Source organism: Anopheles ziemanni, chromosome X (genome assembly GCF_943734765.1).
Source record: "Anopheles ziemanni chromosome X, idAnoZiCoDA_A2_x.2, whole genome shotgun sequence".
NCBI lineage: Eukaryota > Metazoa > Arthropoda > Insecta > Diptera > Culicidae > Anopheles > Anopheles ziemanni.
Window position 1 is genome coordinate 3,929,751 of NC_080707.1, and position 22,437 is coordinate 3,952,187.

At 46.4% G+C, this 22,437-nt stretch overlaps 1 protein-coding gene across 1 annotated transcript in view; it reads right to left on the reverse strand.

The window, feature by feature from the left end:
* LOC131291295 (high mobility group protein DSP1) overlaps positions 1–22,234 on the reverse strand; it is a 29,788-nt gene extending 7,554 nt beyond the window's left edge. The window contains exon 1 of the mRNA XM_058320493.1: positions 21,740–22,234. Coding sequence (XP_058176476.1) covers positions 21,740–21,748 — 9 coding nt within the window. The 5' untranslated portion in view covers positions 21,749–22,234. The remainder of the gene's footprint in view (positions 1–21,739) is intronic.
* Positions 22,235–22,437: the final 203 nt, after the last annotated feature.

Genomic DNA, 22,437 nt, shown 5'->3' on the forward strand with positions numbered 1-22,437 from the left:
GCAAGCAGTGTTTGTGTCGGCGAGAAAGGAAGCTTGACACTTTTAGCACCGGCGGCGCTGGGCAAAGAAAAATCGATAAAAGTTGTATCTCCCTGCAGGCGAAAAACTAGGCAGCTACCGGATCATATGGCCCGCTTTGGCGGCCACAGCGTGGTTCAACCATTTCGCCTTGGTTTATGAAGGCGCGAGAAAGGACTTACGTGTTCGATCTGCCGCATTGTAAATTCGCGTGCCTGGCATATGGCTAGCGGACGTGGATTTCAGCTTTTTTTATCGCAAGCCACTGACCTGAACGGGAGCGGGTCGAAGCCGTCGTACAATGATTGTGGTGGCGATAGGCTGCACACTCTTCCGACGTGCGTATGCCTAGAGACGGCACTTGAAAAAGCGCGCGAATTGCGTCGAACAGCGACGTTCTAGCCAGTGTAAACGCGACTAGCGTTGCCGGCTGGTATTTGACCCAAAGGATCTCTTTGTTGGGATAGTTTAAAATAAAATAAAACAATGTAGTGTGGCCTCCGCGAACGTTTCAAAATGGCCACGTCCAATGCAAGTGCCGCTCTTTCCTTCTCACTAGCTCGAACATCTATCGGTAGCGCGCACACATACATACACACACGCACACGAGCGCCGTTATTGCGCTGTGCTGGCAGTGGCAGTATCATGGCTGGTCTATTCCCGCTCTCTCTAAGGCTCGCCCGGTCGGGATAAAATGGGTTGATTCGCTGCAGGACCAACAGTGGACTGACGTACCTTCCCAGCTTCCTGCACGGAGCAGTTTTGTTTTAGTACCCTTCACATGTCCACCTGATCGCCCCAAAAGAGTTTGCCTCCAAAAAACCGAAGCGAGAAAGTTAAAAGGTTATGGCGTGGTAGCGCGGCAAAAGAGACGCCATTTGCACACGCAACCATGGGCCTTGGTGTTGTGGTCGGTGGGTGGGCAGGGAGTGTGGAGAAGGGTGGGAATGGGGGGCTGGATGCTGAGCGATGAGTTCCCATGCACCGCGAAGCTAAAGGTTTAGTCTCGCGCGCTGGCGCGTGTGCATGTAGAAGCAACAATGTACCCGCATCGCGGCTATGCCCGCCACACGTAACCAATACGCGCGCCATGTTTAACACCCAGACACAAGCGGACGCGTACCCAACGCCACTGCGCAAGATATTAAGCGTGCCAGAGGAAGCGGAAGCGACCATCGCGCTTCGCCTCATGCTTGCTTTTGTTCGCCCCGGTTGGTGTGCGTGGCTTCGCGACTACAACGCGCGCGCGTGTATTGCTAGCCGGATCGGAAAGTGCCTTTCGTCTGGGCTAAACTTTCGCATAATATTACCCTTAGCTGTAATCATCGAACTAAAAGTTCACCCATGAAAAGGATACAAAACATTGCGCTTGCTTGATCAAGTCATTTTACAGCATAAGACTCATAACTGAACGCATCATTTTCGATCATCTCGTTACAGGTTTCAACGTTTCCCCCCTCCCCCCCCCTATCAAAGTTCCACATGCTCCAATCCAACCCATCATCCAACTCCACAATTCAATTCCCAACATTTCAACCTATCCACTCCGCTTCCCTGCTTATCCAAAACCCATCTGTTATCCAGAAAACAAAGCATCAATCAAACATGGACAATCAACGCTTGGTTTTCTTGGATTTTAAAGTCCACGGCCCATAGAGGGTAGGCATTACCAAGACGGTCGTTGCGCCAAGAAGAAGAACAAAAGTAAGTGGCCTGATAGAGTCAGGCTGGGGAGCAGTGTATCAATCGACGGCAGTGGATATTACGCCGGATATCCTGATGGTGACGAAAGCTGCTAGGATCCGTTGGTTTGGGCATGTCATGAGAGTACCGGAGTCGTGTTTCGCTACGCAGGTAGGTACTGAACAGTGGGGGGGGGGGTGGACCAAGTGGAGCAAAACCTACATAAGTATTGATAGCTGCAGTCTGCGAGCGAGTATTCTGGAGAACAATCAGTGATTAGGTCCTATCAGCATGACATACTCAAATGTTTGGAGCGGACCTAAGTAGAAGAAGAGTAGCCCAAATGCAAGTGGTTTGGGTGGATTGGCGAATCCACCAATAGGCAATAGGCTAACTTTGGTCGAACAGTGAGATTGATGATCAGATGATTGATCATGCACGCTTCGCAGAAAAGATTGGGTTTGGGTGACAGGACGTCTGCACGTAGATACTGTTCCAACAAGTCTTGACTCATCTGCGAAAATGCAGATTCCGATAAATTGTTAAGTATTCCGATCGCTTTTGTGCAACATCACTAGACAATCGTTTAAAGCATCGCTTTTGCCATGTCTGGTAGCCGGTGGGATGGTTGCTTTTTGACAAATCATCTGATTGTTGATATAATCGAGCGAATGGTAAGAATAACCATCATCCAAAGGCATTAATATTGCTATATTTGGCTCTCGCGATCTTGAATCCTTCATTTCATCCTAGAAGATGACTGCATGCTTATGAAGAAAGCAAAATTCGCCTGCTTCTTTATTCCTTTCGCTTGCATGTAAACATTACTTCTTGTGCCACACATTCACTCACATGATTTCTTCCCCTTTCTACTAATAATCTTTTGATAATCGTCTAAAACACATAACCATTGCTGTCCACAGCCTCTGATTGGGACACTTTTTACTCTTTATTCATTGCGGAACCTTTGCTCTCACCGTCGCTGCTCTCTTCATTTATCCCTCTTTCTCTTCGCTTACACATCAATGATCTCAGACCTTCTTTTATTTCACTCTTCGTGCATGTTCGTTTCTCGCTTTCGCTGCTGCCGTGCTGCTGGTACGGTGGTTTTGCTTGCTGGTGTGGTATGGTGTGTTCTTATGGTTGATTGTGTGGCGTTTGTTTGTAAAACCACATGGCAATTTTCGTTCCAGATTGCTACTTGTAATTCACTGTGCGCCTTCTAACGTATAAACTGCACAATTTTGCTTCATTTCATTGGAAGCGCGACTGACGGGTTGATAGATAGGGACGAAGAGATGCGATGCAAGTGATGAAATTCACTGAGGATTTTTCAAAAAGGCTCGGTACATCGTTATGGGGTTTTTGAGAAAAAACAATGCGTATTTGCCATCGCACCATCGATGATTCTGGCGAGAGAAATGTAGCTAACTGGTGGTTCAGGCGCACTTGTTTTTTGTTTTAAATTCACGATTAAATATTCACGCACGCACCCACACTGCCTATTCGCTTGCCACGCGGCACGCTGCTTGTTTTAACCTAGCGCTTGTATAAAAAAAATCATCAATTCGCACTTTCTTCGATTCTTTACATTGATTGGCCTCGCCATTCCACACTGCAAAATAAGGGCCGTACCGCGATGCACTTGTACAGTATTGCTTTTGCAATTCTTTTCCTTTGCCTGTTGAGAAACACGAAACCGCACGGGGTTGGGGACGCAAAAGGGGACTAATCTTACTTCCGCTTTTTCTTAGTTTCTTGTTTTTTTTTTTGGTTTATACAACCAAGCGTGAACGCTACCACACACCGATCCGTATGTGTGAATAGATGGTGTTACTTGCTAACCCTGTACTCGCGCGCTGCTATTCTGCCTGCTGTCGACCAGCAACTGTGGTGTGACGGCGTACGGCCAGGCAGTTGCTCACGAGACGCCGCGAGCATTTACAGGCGAGGCGACGGTTCTCGCGGTTCTCCGCTGGCGTCACGCAGCGCTGGTGAGTTGCTTCTGAGCTTAGTACATCCTGAAGCAGAGCGGCACGTGGTGGGTGACCAACTAAATTGCGACTGACAGCAACGTCACCATTACACTACCATCGTCTGTACAATCGTACTTTCACCCCGTACCGGACCCATCTCCCATTTGGACGGTGGAACGAAACGTAGGGGGATACTATCAAATGCCTCGCCGTAGTGTGGTGGCGCGGGCTGTCAAACGATATTTTCAAAAAGATTTCCTACATTTTCATGTGCATATTATATAAAACGTTTACGGCCACCACGCGTCTTTTCTCACGAAAAGATACCAAACAAGTGCACACCGGGTGCCAATGAGCGGAAAATAAATCCAACTCAATGGCTTTGAGAGCCTTTGCCTTAAGTTCATGGATTTATTTACACAATGTTGTGTTGTATTGTATGGCTTGCGCTCTGTTCAAAGCTTTATCTCCTGCTTCATTTTCGTGTACGTACACACGTGCACATTGCACGCTTTTATTACTCATACACACAAACTATCCTTCATACTCTCTGAGTGACCGTTGCGATGTGTGCGGTTCGCAGTCGAAAGCGCACGGATAACGCGTAGTATATACTAAACTCGCCACTCATCACAAATTAACGGCGGCTTGCTACCGTTGGCAGCCGTTTGGCCGCCGCGTTGTAACTCATTTCGAACTCGCTCGTCATGTTCCGTCAGCGCTGTCAGTTTCATCCGAACACTTTGTTTCATCGAAGCGTGGCCTGAACGCTTTGATCCGCCGGAATCTACCTTAAACGCCGGCGTGATTGCTTTGTTTTGGTGACATTCGTAAAAAGCGCAGCATTGCCATTTTTTAATTCCGGACTCGCAGCTAATTTTTCCGGAAGGTTGTGCAACTAACAGTTGCAGGAACTTGAAAAAATTGCAAAAAAGGATAATCATGCCGACTGCGGCTTCCATCTCATGCTGTACTCGAACCGACGCTTCGAGTCCACCACATGCTCATATCTTTGTGTTGAAAAAAGGTAGTTTGTATTGTGCAGATGTATAACTATGTGTGAAATACGGGTGGCAAGACCTGCGCCTGGACGCGTCACTACGCAACCGTACTCGTTTCTTTTGAATAAAACCTACATTTTAAACTGGTGATGATATCTTGCATGAAACATTTGCCGTTGCGTAGTTAGCATTTTGGCAAAAAACCACCAATGGCGCTTGTTCTAAAATGGTAAAGCCAAAAAACAACCCGCGATCGATGAACATGCCGGTGGTTAACTAAATCTTTCTGCTTTGAGGAGAGGTTACGTCCGTGGCGTTGGTTTTAATGCAATTCCTTAGTTTGCCATTGATTGAAGCGTGTTTCCTGCGTTTGCAGACTGGCACTACAAAACCGGTGGTAAAACTCTTTGTCGAGAGAAGGAAGGCAGCTGCCACGGGTGTCGTTTTGATTTTTCTTACTCTTTTCGTTCCCTTGTTTTTTGTTTGCTGTTATATACGTCTTCGCAGAATTTTGTATCCAATTAAGCGGTGGCCGTTGGCGATTCATTATTCTAGCCAACCAGAACCAGCTGACCCGCAGGGTACCAATTGTAGTAGGGAAAAGCTGGGTGGTGTGTTGTGACTAATTTAATAAGACAATAATAATCATAACGATCAATGGATGATGTGCGAAAAGAGGAGGGATAACCGATTGAGAGGAAGCAGGCTGTGGCGATCTAGTGAAATTTCGCTCTCTTATCGATAACACTGGTAAAATTCATCGGGATGGTAACTCGTTGCGTGGATTGTTGATAATTGTACGTGCGTGTGAACACACGCTCGAACGTCCTCTCTCTAATGTTGTTAAGTACTGCCATACACGAGTTGCTTTGCAGCATAAACTCCTGCAAGCGATGCACTGCATACACACATTACATTCTCTCTTGTGCTTTTATTTTGCTCAAAATTATCACCAACAGTACTGCTTTTACTGCAGACATCTTATTACGGCCCGATTTGGTCCACATCCATTGCCCCATCATCCAAAATTGTCTTTATTTTCGTCCACTAATGCGCGATGATGCTAAAAATTCTGCTAGCCAGCTCACTCATCGCTGCTTAGTTGCTTGATAGGTATTGGGGGGGTTAGCCCTGGTTCTACTGCTGCTGTTGCTGCTGTTATTGCTACTCGCTACTCGTAATGGCGTTGTTTTGGAAATGATAATGCCTTAGTCGGGTTTCGAACCCTGGCATTCCCGTATGTCTTGCCCGATACTCTTTTTGCCCTCCTCCCCGTTACTGTTACTGGTGCTTATTCCAATTGGATCGAACCCGCGGATACACCAACGTTGCCACTAGTGCCCAACCATTATGGCCAGTAGGTATGGATGGGACGTTCCGTTTCTTTTTTTTTTTGTTTCCCTCAACAGTATTAGCGAGTTGGATCGATGCCGTCCGAGGGCAAACACACTGAACACACTACGAACAAACACACGACGGAACGACGCTACACACCGCGGCGAGGTAAAGTGTGCAGTATCAACGTATCGCACCACACAGAGCGCACAAGGCTTGGCAAAGCGTACCCTTGCTTTTGCTGCCTTCGCTTGCCTTTTACTCAGCTCTCGGGATTTGTTTCTCAGCGCGCTGCTACTGCTGCTGCTGCTGCTGCTGCTGCTACTTGTGTACACTCCACTCACCGTACGATAGGAAAATACGGTACGTTTTCACGAGCGCCACCGCAAGGAGGGCAAGGAAATAAAATCATATAAAAACGTTCCACGGCGTTCGTTCGTGTTAGAGCGTTCAAAGAGAGCGAGAGGGAACGAGAAAAATGGCCGGGCAGTGCAAGGAGAAGGGTGCGAGAAAGTGGGGTTTCGCCTGTGTATGTGTGGATGTACCAGGTGTCTCTCTGGTTGGTACCTGGTTTCTTTGCCTTTTTTGTACATAGATGTGTGTGTACTTCCATTTTTCTTACGTCGTTCATGGGAACGATCGAAACGACAAACTGGCCTGACATAGACCGTATAAATATATATTTATCACACGCACACAACCGTACAACCGCAAATGCCATGACCGGGGCTCGTTCCGACACCCCCGCGCATACCCTATAGGGTCTGGTCTTCCCAGGACATGAACATCCACATGTGCTCCATCTAAACTGCCCAATAGTCGCACTGGATCTACATGATGAATACTCTTTCCTTCGCCTACAATTGCGCTGGTGTTCGTAACGAAAAAGAAGCGGAAGAAAATTTAAAAGAACATACACTCACACAATCATGACCAGGCAATATCATCCGAGAAATAAACGAACTCTTCCCGCTCCTTTTTCTCCCGGTCGCTGCGTTACCCAACGTTAGTTGGCGAGCGTTCCAATGGCTTTTTTCTTGTTTTTTTCTTTTACTTTATTTTATTCTTAATTGTTTTATTGCTACCTTTGTTCCCTCCGAGCGCTTGGGTTCTAAGCGATTCCTAATTGTCCGTTTCTCATTTTGCAGTGGACTACATATGGCCTTCCCCATATTACAATAAATTATTCAAAGGTGTTTTTTTTAGAACCTTTTTCAATATTATAAATCAATCTAGTGCGGATTTTGCTTCTTTCCAAACGAAGCTTCATTGCGCATCACGAATAGCAACGCGAAGAAAAGAAACTTACGTTAAACACATAAACCTTCCATATATTTCTTCTCTCGCTCTTCTTGTATATACTCGTGTGTGTATGTGTGTGTTGGTACGTTATTTTTAAGATGTATACGTGTGTCCTTTTGTTTTAGGCGGCAAGCTTCCACGTTTCTCTGCCGCGCTTAAATGAAAGATTACTTTTCTAAGCACATTTGATATCATGCGCTATTTCTTTCTTTCGTTTTAGATTGTTTGCATTATTTATGTATTTTGTTCTTTCACACCAATCTCACTGTTCAATTCCCGCAATTCAGCAGAGCAGATGCACACCCACACACACACACGCACACAGAAACAGGCAAACGTTTTTTGGTGGCATGCTGCATCAACACCAGGCTTGCTGCGAAGCAATCGCTACAGCGACGCTTGGAGGATGCCTCTAACCCCCTAGCGCCGTTTTGTTGATGGTGGTGGTCTTACTGTAGCCTACCACCGGAATCCGGTGTCTGACAGCAGAAATCTAACGCAAAACAACCAAGCGAAATGCGAGTAGCCATCCTTCGGGTTGCTTGCATGTAGCGTCGGTATCACTCTGCATCGACAGAGCAGTGATATCGAACGGCGTTTGCACGCTGACAATACGATAGTACGCCCTAAGCATGGTGAGTTGACTCTCCGCTGCAGATAGAGGGTTTTTATGGTTTGGGCTTCATGCCAGATGTTAGCATTGCTTATCAGGACGCCGGCGTGGTAAAAGGGGCTGGTTGTCCAACTGATCGATGGTCACTTCTTGTGCATCGTTCGTACCAAGGCAATACATAGCTGCGCAAACGGGTAGCAGCTTCTGCCGAGGACAGAATATTTAAAAAAAACTCAACAATAACCTTGTCTCAGTGGTTTCTCGTTCAAAATTTCTTGTTATTTTTATTTTTTAATTTTTCAATATCCTGTTTACTCTGAACGATTTGGACCTTAAGATAAAATTGTACTGTTTTGATGTCCTTGATTCATACATGAGGTTGCAAATTGAGCATAGCAAGTGACCTGATCTGAGTTAGTCTTACCGGCGCCAAGCACTCGAATTTTGAAAAACGGAACGGACGCCATAGTGTTTAACGACCAAAAAACGCACGGAATTGCCGATACACACACACAAATAACTATGCGCAGACATTGATGCTTAGCGTAGAGCCTGCTCTGTAGCTTGGTGTAGCTTGTGGATGATCAATTTCTTTCTTTTTTGCGTTTGAGCTTATGCTTCTCTCTCTCTCTCTCCTAGCAAATGGGGTGCGAGCTCCGTGAGTTCCTTGGCGATACCTAGTCTGGTCGTTGGCGGCTAAATGTGATTTTGTGAGAAGCCGCCAGACTCGTATACTAAGTGTTTGCCGCTCGTTGCCCATATCGATCGAATATATCATGCAATATGCTAGACACTAGCATGGGATTCTAGAGGTTAACGGAATAAAATAGTATCAATTGCTCCCACAACCACGACATAAATCGGTGGTCGTGCTAAAGGCGGATGCTTTCAGTGAGATTTTATGATTTTACTGGTTTGCGAATCGTTTCTGGTTTTCGAAAAAATAAATTTCCTTGAAACAGTTTTTGGCGGTTCACGCTAAGAAATACGTTGGTTTATTCTGCATCAAAGTAATGAAATGTTGAGCATCGCCGTTTCCAAGAAGATACATTTCTACTTTGTATTCGATTTCTTCCTAAGCAGGAAATAATCATACGAATAATCGATAATTATAAAGAAAGTAATAAAGCAGCGTAATGGAAAAACAAGGAGAACTGCATGTTTGATTTTTTTTATTAAATAGTTATACAGGCTATTGAGAACGGCTCAAACGACTTTGTATTTTCCATTAGTTTTAAAACGATGTTCAAGATCAACCAACATGCATACTGAAACTGTTCAAATGGACAACAAATAGTTATTCCGGCTATGTCCAGCCGCTCTTGTTTGTTTGTTTTTCGTCAGCATGTTTGAGTGGGCATTTAAACGTTCCTCGTAATTGACGCACTGATGTCATTCATGAGCATGCAATTGATTAGCACCCAGCAGTTCGACCCGGGTCCATGGTGCACGTAAATCCTCCCGTCCTCTATTAACAATAAAAAATACAAAAACAACAAAACAAACAATCGAATGTACAGGCCTGCAAATGATGAACGGCGGAGCGGGAAGGCGTGTGGCGTAAAACCCATCACGCTTTTACAGGTTCCTAGCAGCTGTCGAGGCGCCATCGATTCATAACACACGTGCGTCACTTCCAAGAATCAAAAGGCTATGCATTACTGAGCGTAAGCTGATTGTGTAGCGGTAAAAGCAAAACAAAAATGTGAATCCCGTAGTCAGAATTTGCTAATTTCGGATCGGGGTCCATTCAGCTACGCAGTCCGACCAATGCACGCCACGCTGCTGGGCGTTCTCTCCCTCTTACGCGTGTCGGAGGCACGCCATCATGGCGGCAAATTCGTATCGGTACGCTCAGTCGGTGGCACACACACCACCGCACAACCACTGCGGCATTGCGAGAGTCGAAAGGATCCAGCAGTTTTAGTGGCAGTTGCGTGTGCGACCGAAACGCACTCTCTCGCGCGTCACGCACACTTGCTCTGGCACACGACGACGCCAGCACGGTCCAGTGCCGTTCCCGGTAATATATTTTCCCACATCCCCGCACCGGAAAACCCCTTCCGATCTGTCCGAACCACTGTGCGGTATACAATACCCTACTCAGCTCCTGCTCTTCTTGGCTTACTGCTTCCACATTCTTTATCCAAGGTTCCCTTTTCTTACATTGTTCCGCACCAGGGAACAATCGATCGAACGTCCGTGCTCCATTCATCGCTGCCAGCCCTCGCTCTCTTGTGGGATAGCCATTTTCACCGCTAAAGCCATTCTCAATTTAGCGAATGAATGCATAACCGTGCGAACAGACCACCACCGGTAGTGCTGCTACCATCACCACTACTGCTACTACTATTACTACCACCACTAGCGTTGTTTCAATTTGTTCTAACTGCGCAGAATGGATTTCTTCGTTCTTGAGTTAGAATATCGAGGTTAGCTGTGGGCTTTTGTAAACCAAAACGAATGATTTAACCAATTCAATGTTTAGCTGCTATTGTTAAAAAAAGCAGGATCTTGCTCGGACTGCTTCGATCAAGCAGGATAGTCCATGTATTGGATTCAATAGTAATCAAAATGTAATATCAATGCGTTTTTTTGGCATCCGTTTTCTTCCAACGGATTGGTTGGGCCTCGAGGAATGAACTTGAGATGTTCCTAAACATACATCGTTCTTGTTGGCAATGCCAAATACTGTATTATATGCCAGTGAAAAATCGTATGTATGTATCTTTTATCCCCTCAACTATTCCTCCACGCTATCCGCGTTGCTCGTCTATAGTGGAACCTGTTGTGAAATGTTCCACCAGAATAAAAGGACGCTAGGGAATGAAAGGGTTGGACGGTGGGGGGATTAGAAGCGTTGGGGGTAACAGAGGTATGGTACAGCCGGTAAAGAAGAGTAGCAGGAGCTAGAAAACGAAAGATACAAACTAAGGGACGCGAGGTTATTGCGAGAGCAAATTTGTGTTTGTCCGTCTTGAGGAACGTCTTTCTATCACCAGTGAATTGTTTTCTTTCCCTTTTGGTTTTTTGTTTTGCTCTCTAACCAGCAAACAACGACGAGGGTAGCTGATAGGGAGAATAATGACGCTGGTCGGGCGGGCCGGGCGTCGGGCTGTGCGGAGAAACACAGCTTGCTTTTACTTGCCCTTGCCAGCCATTAACCCGTGAAGACGGTCGACGACGACGAAAACACGTCGATGGTACCCTGCTTCTGCCTCAGCGCTACCATCTGCTGTGCGAACCCCTTCACGGGTTTAACCCTCTTTCCCACGTCCGCACGGGTGTGCGAACGAACGAGAATGTTAAATAGCGCCTCGCGATATATAGAGAGCGCGCGACTTTCCATGGCAGTACATAATTCGAAGGGAAAGAGTGGGAGGGGGGAAGGGGGTTTATATATACATATATATATGTGTATATGTATAGCTGTACATAGAGAAGGGAAACAGCAGCATTATGGCCAGTCGTCTGTGAAGTGTTCGGGCTGATCAATTAAAGTTTGGCCAACAACAGCCACCGTGCATGGGCATCACGCTATATGTACCATCTAGAAGCAGCAGGCCGATCGATGACGTACGCGAGAGGCTTTTCTCCGGGATTTTGGCTGCTCGAGAGAAATGGCCAAATCGAGAGCGTCGTCATGATTAGCAGCATCAGCGCCAAGCTAGCCGGCCTGTAGAAACTAGCGGACAAAAACATCACTGCTCGCTCAAACCCAGACTCTAGGGGGAATCGTGACGACGTGTGTTCTTTTTTCCATTCTTGTTCGACGAGGGCAATGAGTACACAAGTTCGAGCGTCGACACGAGAGGAATTGGCTACATATACTCGCGGGCCCGAACACATGCCTCGTGCTCGTTGTGTTCGCATGGGACCACATAGCGCGCGCATCTAAAAAAGCCGTTCCCCGTGTATTTTCACACGCACACTTCCGTACTACCCTCGCGAGGCAAATCGATCGATCGCAGTGAAGGCGCTTGGTTTGTGTAAACATTTTTTAAGCGTTTTTCCCCGGGCTTCCTTCGCTGACGCGGGAGTGTGCATCATCCATGGAAGCACAGCTTTTTCTGCTATCGAAAACGCACCCTGGATGCTTTTGCAATGGAAGTTGAGGGAACAGTCCTTTCGCACTGTAGTAGGTTTTTTTCCGAAGACGTAAAAGGGTGTACCATTCAGCTGATAAGCGATTTATGATATCCTACATTGGCATTATAAATGTTGAACGTAAAAGGCTTGTCTCGCCATTTTGTTGTTAATCTCTTGCGGAGGATTGCGAAGGATGTTCCACTTGCTTTTAAGGTGTTGCAAAAAAAAGAATAAGCTTCTTGTTGCTGAATAACAAATCAAGCATAAATACTATTTGATGTAACCTACTCGTTATCCTTAGTATCCTGTCTGTGTCTATATTTAGTTCCATGACCACTTCGGGGTTTAGCAGAAGCGAACATTGGTTCCAAGAAAAACATTCATGTGCGAATCGTTCAAGGTAACGATGTGGCATTCCGGGGCGGGGAAAAAGCGAGTCCAAGGCAGTTCCTCAGTTGAAATCCTTCCATACACAACAGGCAGAAGAACATGCCACGAAGCAGCACGGTTCATTCCCGCGCCACTGGCAGTACACGAATAAGAAGTCCGGATGGACGAAACAATGAACAATAAAATAAACTACAACGCCCGGAGATCAAAGCGATTGCCGTGGAAAACCTTGATCGAAAAGTATGTGCAAGGTGGTGGGGATCTGCATTCTCTGTTGAACCTAGGGAAAATAATGCGTCTACCGCAACATTTTTGTAAAACAATAAGAATCATTCATTCTGTACGTACATAAAAAAGCATGCAACTCCTTCATGCATGTCTGGAGCGACGAATGTGCGTTTATGTAAAATATGTTCGGAAATTACGTTAGCATGTTGTAAAAAAAGGAAACGTACCGATTCAAAAGACATTAGTTAGTCTTCTGGAAACCATTCCTGCCGTTAATCTTCTTAGACCCTAAAGAGTGGCGCTAGTTTCCACCGCTTTACAGTCTTTGAAGCTTTTTCATATTTTTCACAAAGCTTCATCAAGCACCGTGCAAGGTTTGTTGATCCACCACTGGGGGCGCTAACATTTAAGAAAAGCTCCGATGTCAATGCTTTGTATCCTTGTCGAAACAATTGCAGGATATATCGTTTTAGAACAGTTGCGTTAGAACAACATCCCAAAAGCGCTGATGTTCCAGACGCTTTTTCACTTTGCAGAGTGAACTTTGATGCTTGAGTATATTTAGGCTTTGATTATTTTGACAGATTGTGTTGACATGGTGCGTTATTTGAAAGTTTTATATTTTTTACGAGCACAAGTTTGCAGAGCATGTTTAGTGTGTTTTTGTTCTGCAGAGCTTTTATGGTTTAAGCTTTCATGCTATGAATACTAGTAATAACTTTATTGCAATGATGCACACTTGGGCTACGGATTCTACTTTGTTATTCTTGTATTTCTAATATGCACAAAATCTAAAAGGAGTGAGCAAGTAATCGGTTCGTCTTGTGTTACAGTATTGCGATCTAAGTGGCAGATCGTCGATGCAAATCGAAAGCTTGCACGCGCAAACCAGTTAGCTCCCATCGATGACATTCCTCCCAGTCCAGGTCGCAATCAACGCAACATTCATTCAGTCGCTCGAAAGGCTTTGTGCACACAGTTTTGCAAGCTAAAGATGTCACACAGCATCCACAATTACGTAGCATCGGCAAGCCATCCGGTGGAGCAACATTGGCTTATCTCTTTCTCTTTCTCTCTCCCGCCTTGTATAGATTGCGTATGCGTTCTGCCTGGCGTCTAGAATTGTATGGTCATCCGCTTATATCTGTGTGGCTTTTACAATCAAAAAATCGATGGTAAATCAGAACGATACAGTTTGCAATATCATTGTCGCTCTCTGGTTCTTTGTCTCTGACTCACTGGAGGCCTGATCGGTGGTGTTGGTTATACGACTCCTCGTTTGATCTACCACTACTGCCCGACAGCCTGCAAGCGGATTTTCTAACCGCAACCACGACCACTAGAACAGAATCAGTTCTTGGGTTTATTCAAGCCCATTAAATGCTGGATGCCAGTGGACGATAATATAGTCCGATATCGCTCGACATGATAGCGCTTGGTTTGCGACGTACTAGCAATCTGAAGGAACTACGATTGCACAAAGCTTGCTCTAATTGAAGACCTAACTTTCATGTTTCCCACTGCCTTCTGCAGCTGACACTTCGCGGGGTTTTTTTCACACAAAGTCACATTTCTATTACACACATTTTCCATTTGGGTGGCACGTTGCTAATGCAGAAACGCATCATCTACCCTTCAGTTCCCCCCAGGCGAGAGGGCTCATCTAGAACTGATTAGAGCGGAGTCTAGAATCACAAAGTAAACCCGATAGATAGGGAATTTGCTTGTGGTAGGCTTCAATGAGCCCCAATAATCGATCGATAAACATAGATGCAGTTTTAAACAACGCGCCCATCGTGCTTTGCAATGAACAGCCAACAGACTGCTTGGCTCCACGTATGACCGCTCGCGTCAATTCAAGCAAATGTGCACATTTAACATATTTTTAGATTCTCTATCGCACCATAACTGCCCCATGCCGATGTGGTGGTGGTCGCATTTTTCCCGCCAAATAGTAGCGTAACGAAACATCTTACGTAGCGTAGTGTAGTGCCTTTTTTGTAACCATACGTGTTATCTGGCTGACCGTGTGATGTTTAGTACCTTATTCCGATCGAATAAGGTGTGCAAATGATTCATACAACTTAAAAATATTCAGGATTGAAAGCACTCACTAATGTATGCAAGGATCGTTGTTCCCCGGTGTGTATAATTTGATGCACTGTCATAAATAAAGCGGATAGATGCCACTATATAACAAGAAACGCCAAACATTGTTAAAGAAAAAGCGCGCGCTTAGAATCGCACATCTCAGTGTTTTGTGTGTCTTTATTTTGAAGCAGAATGTTGAGTAAAAAGAAACAGTTCGCAAGAGAGGAAAGAGATTTGACAGGTAAACATGCCGCACCTTCCGTCTACCATACTTATGGCCACCTGTGTGGAGTTCGTCGGTACGCGAGACTGGCGGCGATTTTGAAAATTTCGTTTTTCAAGTCACGCTATCGCTGGCTGTGCATTCTCTACAATTATGGAAATGGCAAGGGTTTTGCTAGAGAAGTAAAAGAAAAATGTTTGATAGCCAGAAATCATCAAAGAATCGAAAGTTCAATGACACACATACTTTGTACCAGTATGCATCTCGATATAAGCACTAGTAATCATTCGCGGTGCGTCGGATTGACTGAAGTCACAGCAAGTTGTACAGCACCTTTTCTCACCGATATATTTGGACACGATTATCATCCCTCGAATGGCGAATTAAAAGTTGTGTCATTCTAGTAGTATAGGGACAATAGGATGTAACCAACGCGAGAATCTGATTCATCATAAAAAGCATTCATATTGCAACGGCCCATAGTTACTTTGTTTGTCTACCTGTCATTAGTTCGCTTGTTTTGCTCGAACAACTTGTTCGAACTGCGTAGTACGACGAGTCGGTGAACAGCAGGGCCTCCAAGTGTGCGTTCCACTCCGGTGTCGTCTCTGCTCTCACATTGCCAGAGCCATGCAAGTGCTATCTTCTTGGCGTTCGCTGGCCTATCGTAGCGCCTTAAGCAAACACGGGCAAGCAATCCGGCGTTATCCAGAAACGCGCCTTCCCTGTAGTTGGGAGCTAGAATAGTGCGTGCCATCGTTCATATGTGCTTTTCCTAGTTTTTTGTCTCACCCATCCTTATTTTGGATTCGGTTTAGTTTATAAAAAACTATCCTAACAACCACAATTGAATAATGTCAACTGAGCCAATATCCCAGTTCATTCAAGAGAGTTTGGGAGAGACTGGTAGGCATCAGTTTGACAACAGGAATAACTTATACGGTACTTTAAGTACTGCAAAACATTCTGCTCTTTACTCCAGTTCAGAGTGTGATCTCCGAGTTGATAAGGTTTGGTTATTAAAGCTTTTTCCTTGCTATTTTCTGGTAGGGTAAAGGCTCAAAATAAGAATATCCAAACATTGCAACGCCAGCATGGTGATCCAGGGGGGCTACGATGATACCATAACCGGCTTTACGTTGCAGTGCGATTACATGCTTGAGACCATTAGATGCTTGAGCATAAAGTGATGGTCCGGCATCCGAAATATTCGAGGGTGTGCGTACACAATCGAGTAAACGAGAATGCGTGGTCCCGTCCAAGCTTTGAGGGTCAATTTCGGGGGGCCACCAATACCAGCACGGAAAGCTCCACTCGACCGCGAATTTCGCAGAACAAACCCACACTCTTTGAGCTCGTGTCTTAAGGCAAACACACGGCCGAGAAGGGAGACTGCTTGTAAAGTCAAACCAAACTCCCGGTAATGTTTCGGTGCAAGCTCAACGAGTACTTCAGCCTGCCAAATAGTAAACCTAAGTATACTTTAGAGACGGCGCAGACTTGTGACGTACTTTGAGGTGCATAACATAAGCTTAGTCTGGAGACGGCAGTCCTCCTGGCAAGCGAGTTGTAGAAAATAGTTCTGTTAGGCGCACTCGAACATTAGAACGGTTGTGCCGGATTATTTGCATGACCAAAACTAGTTCATGCTATTTCTGAATCATTGTTAATTAAGTCCGCGATTCGCTTTTCAAATTAGACGTTAACCACATCATTTGACTTGTTGATGTAGGAAAAGATTTGCTATAAAATTATTGTGCATTTGCACATATTGGCTGGTTGTGTCAATAAACATGGTGTAGAAGCCAATTCATTGGTACCATCGTTATAACCATCAAGACACGAGAGAGCATCATGGAAAGGCAGTGAAGGAAGGATGCATAATGAAGCATTTAGTCTGTAGTTTAGACGCCGTTTAGTTCTGCGATCGGGGCATCGATGGCAACCGTGAGCAAGGGAGGGTATATGTTTTGCTTTAGTTAGCATAAGACGCACCGATAGAATCGCTGCAACAAATGGCCGCGTCTGCTCAGAGTAGAATTCCGCGTGCTTTACTTCTACGCCGCATAACTTTCGATGGAAACAACATACTCATACGCGCACGGGGCGATTAACATCACACCACCAGACGCCTTATTATCCTGTATGGGTTTGTGCATGCGTGTGTGTTGGTGTGACGCATGAGACGGGAATGGTTCGCGAGGAGTAGAATAAAATGATCCGTGCAACATTGCATGCAACGCTCGCCCGTTGCCATACAGAGGTCGAGTCGTCGGTGTGGCGATGAGACATGGCGCGCTCGAGATGGCTCGTGTCTCTCGAGAATCTCGCAGGCATCGATATATTGCGTAAGAATGTTGCGCTCCATCATCGGTGAGGAAGCTGTCTCTTGTTTTTAGTGCGTTTAAGAGCGAAAATAAGGTAAATCGAGCCGCTAGCAGCAGGACAAGGCAAGGCAAGCATTAGAGCGAGCAGGAAGAGAAGGTAACGATAAAAACAGATCAACGCTCTGGGGGATAGCGGGTGGAGGAGGAGGAGGAGGGGGGGGAGGGAGGAAATCGATGTGGGGAGGACGGAAAACGACCAGCAAGCCAAAAAAGTTGAAAAGCGAGGGAGCGAGACGTATCGTGATTGAATCGCTTAAGACGAAATGGAAAGGAAACTCCCAAAAGACACAGCAAGACAATTTGGGTGTACGGACACTCGAATTTCCGCTGCTGCGCGGCGGCCCCCTGCCAGGAACCGGGCCGTCTTGGACCCTCCAATGTTAAGGCGAAAATTGCTAACGTGCACAGAAACGGCGTTGTCGTTTGTTGCCGTGTCATGCGCCGGTCCGAAAGACGTTAAGGGTAGCACTGTGGCTAAACGATTGCTGATCATTAGTTAGGGCAACGGGGTGAGGCAGGGGGGGGGGGGGGGGGGGAGGGGTTAGGTGGATGAATCAGGATGGCGAAGATGAGGCGGAGGAGCCAGAGTGGATACTCGGCGGGAAAGGGACAGTGTACGTATATACATACATATCCCCGAAGACAGCGCACGAAGCAGCTACACAAACAGACAGAGCGAGCCTCTTAGGGCAAGCGAACAAGAGCCAAACAGGGGGGGAAAAAAAGTAAATGCTGCTACCTTCTCCATTTTCAGCATGCCCCCTTTCCGTCTCATCAACTAAGCTAGCTAAACACTAAGGACGGACCCGTCAGCAAGTTCGTTCGCCGGTGTGCCATCCCTCCAGAAATGCCTATCATTCCACTTACCACGTAAGTAACGGTGGAGTTGTCGCGCGTGTCCCAACGGGCCGGGCGACGTTGGCTCGCCAAAATGTGCCTGAAGCTGTGTTGCTAGGCAACGACACCGTTTGCGGTGTGCAGCTCGAGTACATCAGATTGCGCAGTCCATGGAAGTACTGAGACGTTACACCTGTGAATCTTACTGATCAGAAAGGATTTATGACTTCTATAAACAAAACTCAGCGTACTGACTCACATGCACCTTATGCTTGTTGTGAAAATAGGTTTTATTATTTAAGACTACAACCAAATCCACACTAGACCACAGATAGACATAGCTAACATGCGATATAAGAACATCAATCAGCTGTTTGCTGCACAAGCAGTATTCGAGCATGCTGTCTGACATTCAATCGGAAGATATGAAGTACATTGTTCATCTTTCGGTGAAAAAGACAACAGTCCAATGATTCAACATTGATATTCGCACTCTATTCCAACAGAGTATTCCAATAGAAGGTATTAAAGTGTATAATAATTGTCTACACTGTAAACGTAGCCTTAGAGAAAACCAATAGCGTCCTCGAGCTCGCACAAGGCTGGAGGAAAATGGTTAAACCCCGTCCGATGTTTGTCCCTCGGTCAAAAGGGTTGTGTGTACAAGAAGGCGTGCGTGCACTAGGTCTGTATATCCTGATGTATCAGTAGGGTAAATTTGTGCGTGCGTGCCCGTCTTTGTTTTTGTGTAAGTGGCAGGAAAATGGACCATTTTCCCGGTAGCACCACCAACACCACACTGCCGGTGGATTCGAGGGGGGGAATCTCCTGCGGGGCGAGGCTTCCCGAAGGGATTCCGCTCTAGCGCCGTCACGGAGAAAGCAGCACGGTAGCATCAATTTGGGGGAAAAGTGGGGCCATCGTCAGATGTTCGGGAAAGTAAGAGCGAGTGAAAAGTGCGTGATGGATTAAACATACGCAGGACATTAGGCACAACTGGAGGGGAGAGAATGGAAAGGATAATGGTGCGTAGATGTGTGTGTCTGTGTATGGGAGAAAGAGAGCGGGTAATAAATGGCAATAAGCTAAAAAGAGAATGTGAACAGAAACGGAAGCTAAACGTCATACCCTATTTGACTGTGTAAAGGACGAAGTGCTCGGTTCAGGAGAACGAGATAGCAAGCTTGGATGGGCAGGGTACCGGAAAAGCGAGGGCATGCAATGGTGGGCAATGAGCGAAACGTGCTCGAAAGGGACAGCAGTCGCACAGAAAATTCACCTAGGGAAAATCAGGCAGCGGCGGAACCCATTTTCATGGCAGTTTCGAAACAACGTCATCGACCTTTTCCGACGGGACCGAAGCTAACGCGACGGGCGGGAAAACAGTAAATCCGGTACAGGGCAGGGATTTGGACGGTAAGCGTAAAACCAAGGGCCTGAAGTTCTTCGACCACCACCATGGTGGCGCTTCGTCCCTGCAAAACAAAAGGACATTAAATGATGGCTGTTCGATGGTTCGGACGGGAAGCAAGGATAGCGTAACAGGCGGGCGCAATTGTGACGCGGGGTGGAAGGGGCCCAGGGGGTTTGATGTAAGGATCAGCGCAGAGTGAACCGGGGAACGGCGATCCCCTGTCGCTTATGCTTCGTCCTTTTTTGGGACGCGGGTGCGCTCTCGTCAGGCAATCGTGCACCCATACTTTAAAGCATATGCACCGCTGGGTTGTTTTCCTTTCTCCCGATTTTCCTTGATAGATCAGACACAGTGTAGCAGAGAAGGAACGCAATACACCGCAGCAAAAAACCGTTTTCCACATCGAGAAAGTGAAAGTGGGCGAAGAATCGTCTAAAGCCAAACCCATCACCCTATACAAAAGCAACCAGGCTAGGCTAGCATCCTATTGGAGCTAGGATCAACATAAAAGGGAAACCCAAACGTTGGGAAAGAGGAAGTAACGGAAAAATGCTTCTTCAAGCGCTTGGTATTGTTAGTTTTTATTTTCCTTTCTCTCACACACCTTGATGAATCTAGGAGCAACCCTGCTATTTAGGGGTTTAGGGAGGTCCGGAACGCGAACGAGCGAACGGAAGTGGTAACCGCGGCCGCCCGTACTACAACTTAGTAATACACCAACACATAGTACGCATTGTACACCCCACCAATGTGAAAGGACGCGTCGGTCGGTACACCCACACGTGCACCTTTGCTCAGGAGCCCTTCTTGAGCGAAGGCAGAAGTGTCTTTACTTTATTCCCAAGCCATACCATAACAAACCGATCCCTCCTTTTGAGTGTGAAAGAGTTGCTTCTTACTCCTGCCTAGGCCATTTGGAGGGTGGAAAATTTCCATCTCCTCCCCCGGCCCGCGGCTCCCCCTTCGCCCTGATTGGGTAGTCCTCTAGCTAGCGGTGACAGCCTGCTGGTTGACCGCTGTATAGGTGGACACGCTGATGACCGTTCAGGTCGCCTTGCACGGTGTGGGGCAGCATTCTTACCGCCCGCCTGCCATGGGCCATCTCCTTTCCCTTTTACTTCATGCGTTCCTCTCTCTCTCTCTTTCTCTCTCACTCTCTCCTATTCTACGCAGGCGTTGGTGTAGAAAAGAGATAAGAGTGAGGATCCATATAGATAAGCAGATAGCGGGAAGAATTGAATGAAAGAGAAAGAGAAAACCATAAAACAGATACAGGAAAGGAGAAAGCGACGGTTAAAGAGGCCTAGGGGGGAAGTGGGAGATCCGAGAGGTCACCCCCAATGGGGTAATTTCTTAGCCCATTTGGAATCTAATATGCGTCCGATCGAACACATACATAAACTCTGCCCCTGGCAAACAGTCGTTTAATATTGACCATAACTTTTGTAATTTTGCAAAATCGTTTGTGATGCCCTTACGTTAGCTTTTCGCTCACTTATGCCCCCCCCCCCCTCCCCTCCCAGCTCTAATGGACGCAGCTAGCAAAGGTACCGAACAAACATTCCAACCTCTGGCCGGACGTACGGACTCGGCTCCAGAAACTGAAGGCAGGTTTGTCGATGCCAGCAAAACTACGAGCTTGTAATCAAAAGAAATTTCATTATATTTTTGGGATTCCGGTGGACAACTCATCCCCATTAAGCTACTGTGTTTGCAACTTCAGGCGCAACAGCAACTTGTTCTCATTGCGCACCGAGGCTGACTATTTAATAGTTTGTAGATTTGTGAACAGGTACTGATCAAAACGAACTGGTTTAGCAGCGAAAGGACACTCCACTTCAATACATTTTGCAGCAGACAATTTAGTTGTGACAATAGTTGGTTTTTTGTTTTGGTTCATCCCTATCGACAGAAGGTATATGAAACGTAACATATAATTTTAGATATATTGACAGCATTTGACATGGTTGCAATTGATTGATTGGCTATCTCGAGCAACCATACAGCAACAATTCACAATTAATTGACAAACGAAACCTTTATGATTTCTCTGATGTATGCAGTGAATGACAGCTTTATGTATTAATTGAAATAGATGCTTGTCAGCGAAATTTACTGAAGGGACAAGGATGTACGCTAACCAGGTACTCACCATCATCATCTTGACTGCCGGAGGATGTGCTTCCGTTGTTGTCCTCGATTGTGGCGGCTTCAGCCGGAGCCGTGCAGTGAAAGTTCTGTGCAAACGTTGCCTAAGCACAGGATCACACACGCACACACACCGTGTTGCTAGACGAGGACGCTGCTTAAATCGCCCGGAACGTGGTTGGGTGATGGGGCCGACGACGGGGAAGCCACGGTGTACTGGGAGCCTAGCTGTTGTTGTTGACGAACAAACGGCGTTGGTATCTTTTCTGGGCGGTTGTTCGCTTCCCTCCGTCCCTTTGACAGCAGGTTGAATGTTGCGTTGCGGTTGTTGCCGATGATTGTTATTGTTCACGTGGATCGCTTAGCGATGGATGCAGGCGAAAAACCAATAGGATGTCACAGGTGTAGCAATCGTACGCACACGGACACATTCACACTGATATTGCACACGCGACACGGCTAGCGAAAGTGAACGCATCGATGCACAGGATGTTGAATGAGTTGAAAGGACTCAGAAAGAAGCACACCGTCACTAGCTTTAAACGTTGCTCTTGTGTGGATCCGGCCCAGCACGCTGGTGTGGCGCTTCCGCTTGGGTGTTGTGGAGCGGAGGAGGGGCGGCACGTGAGGAGCGGCGGGATGTCCTTTCTCCGCCACCGTGTTAGCGTCGTGTTGTTTTTGTTTCACTTTTCGTACCTTTTT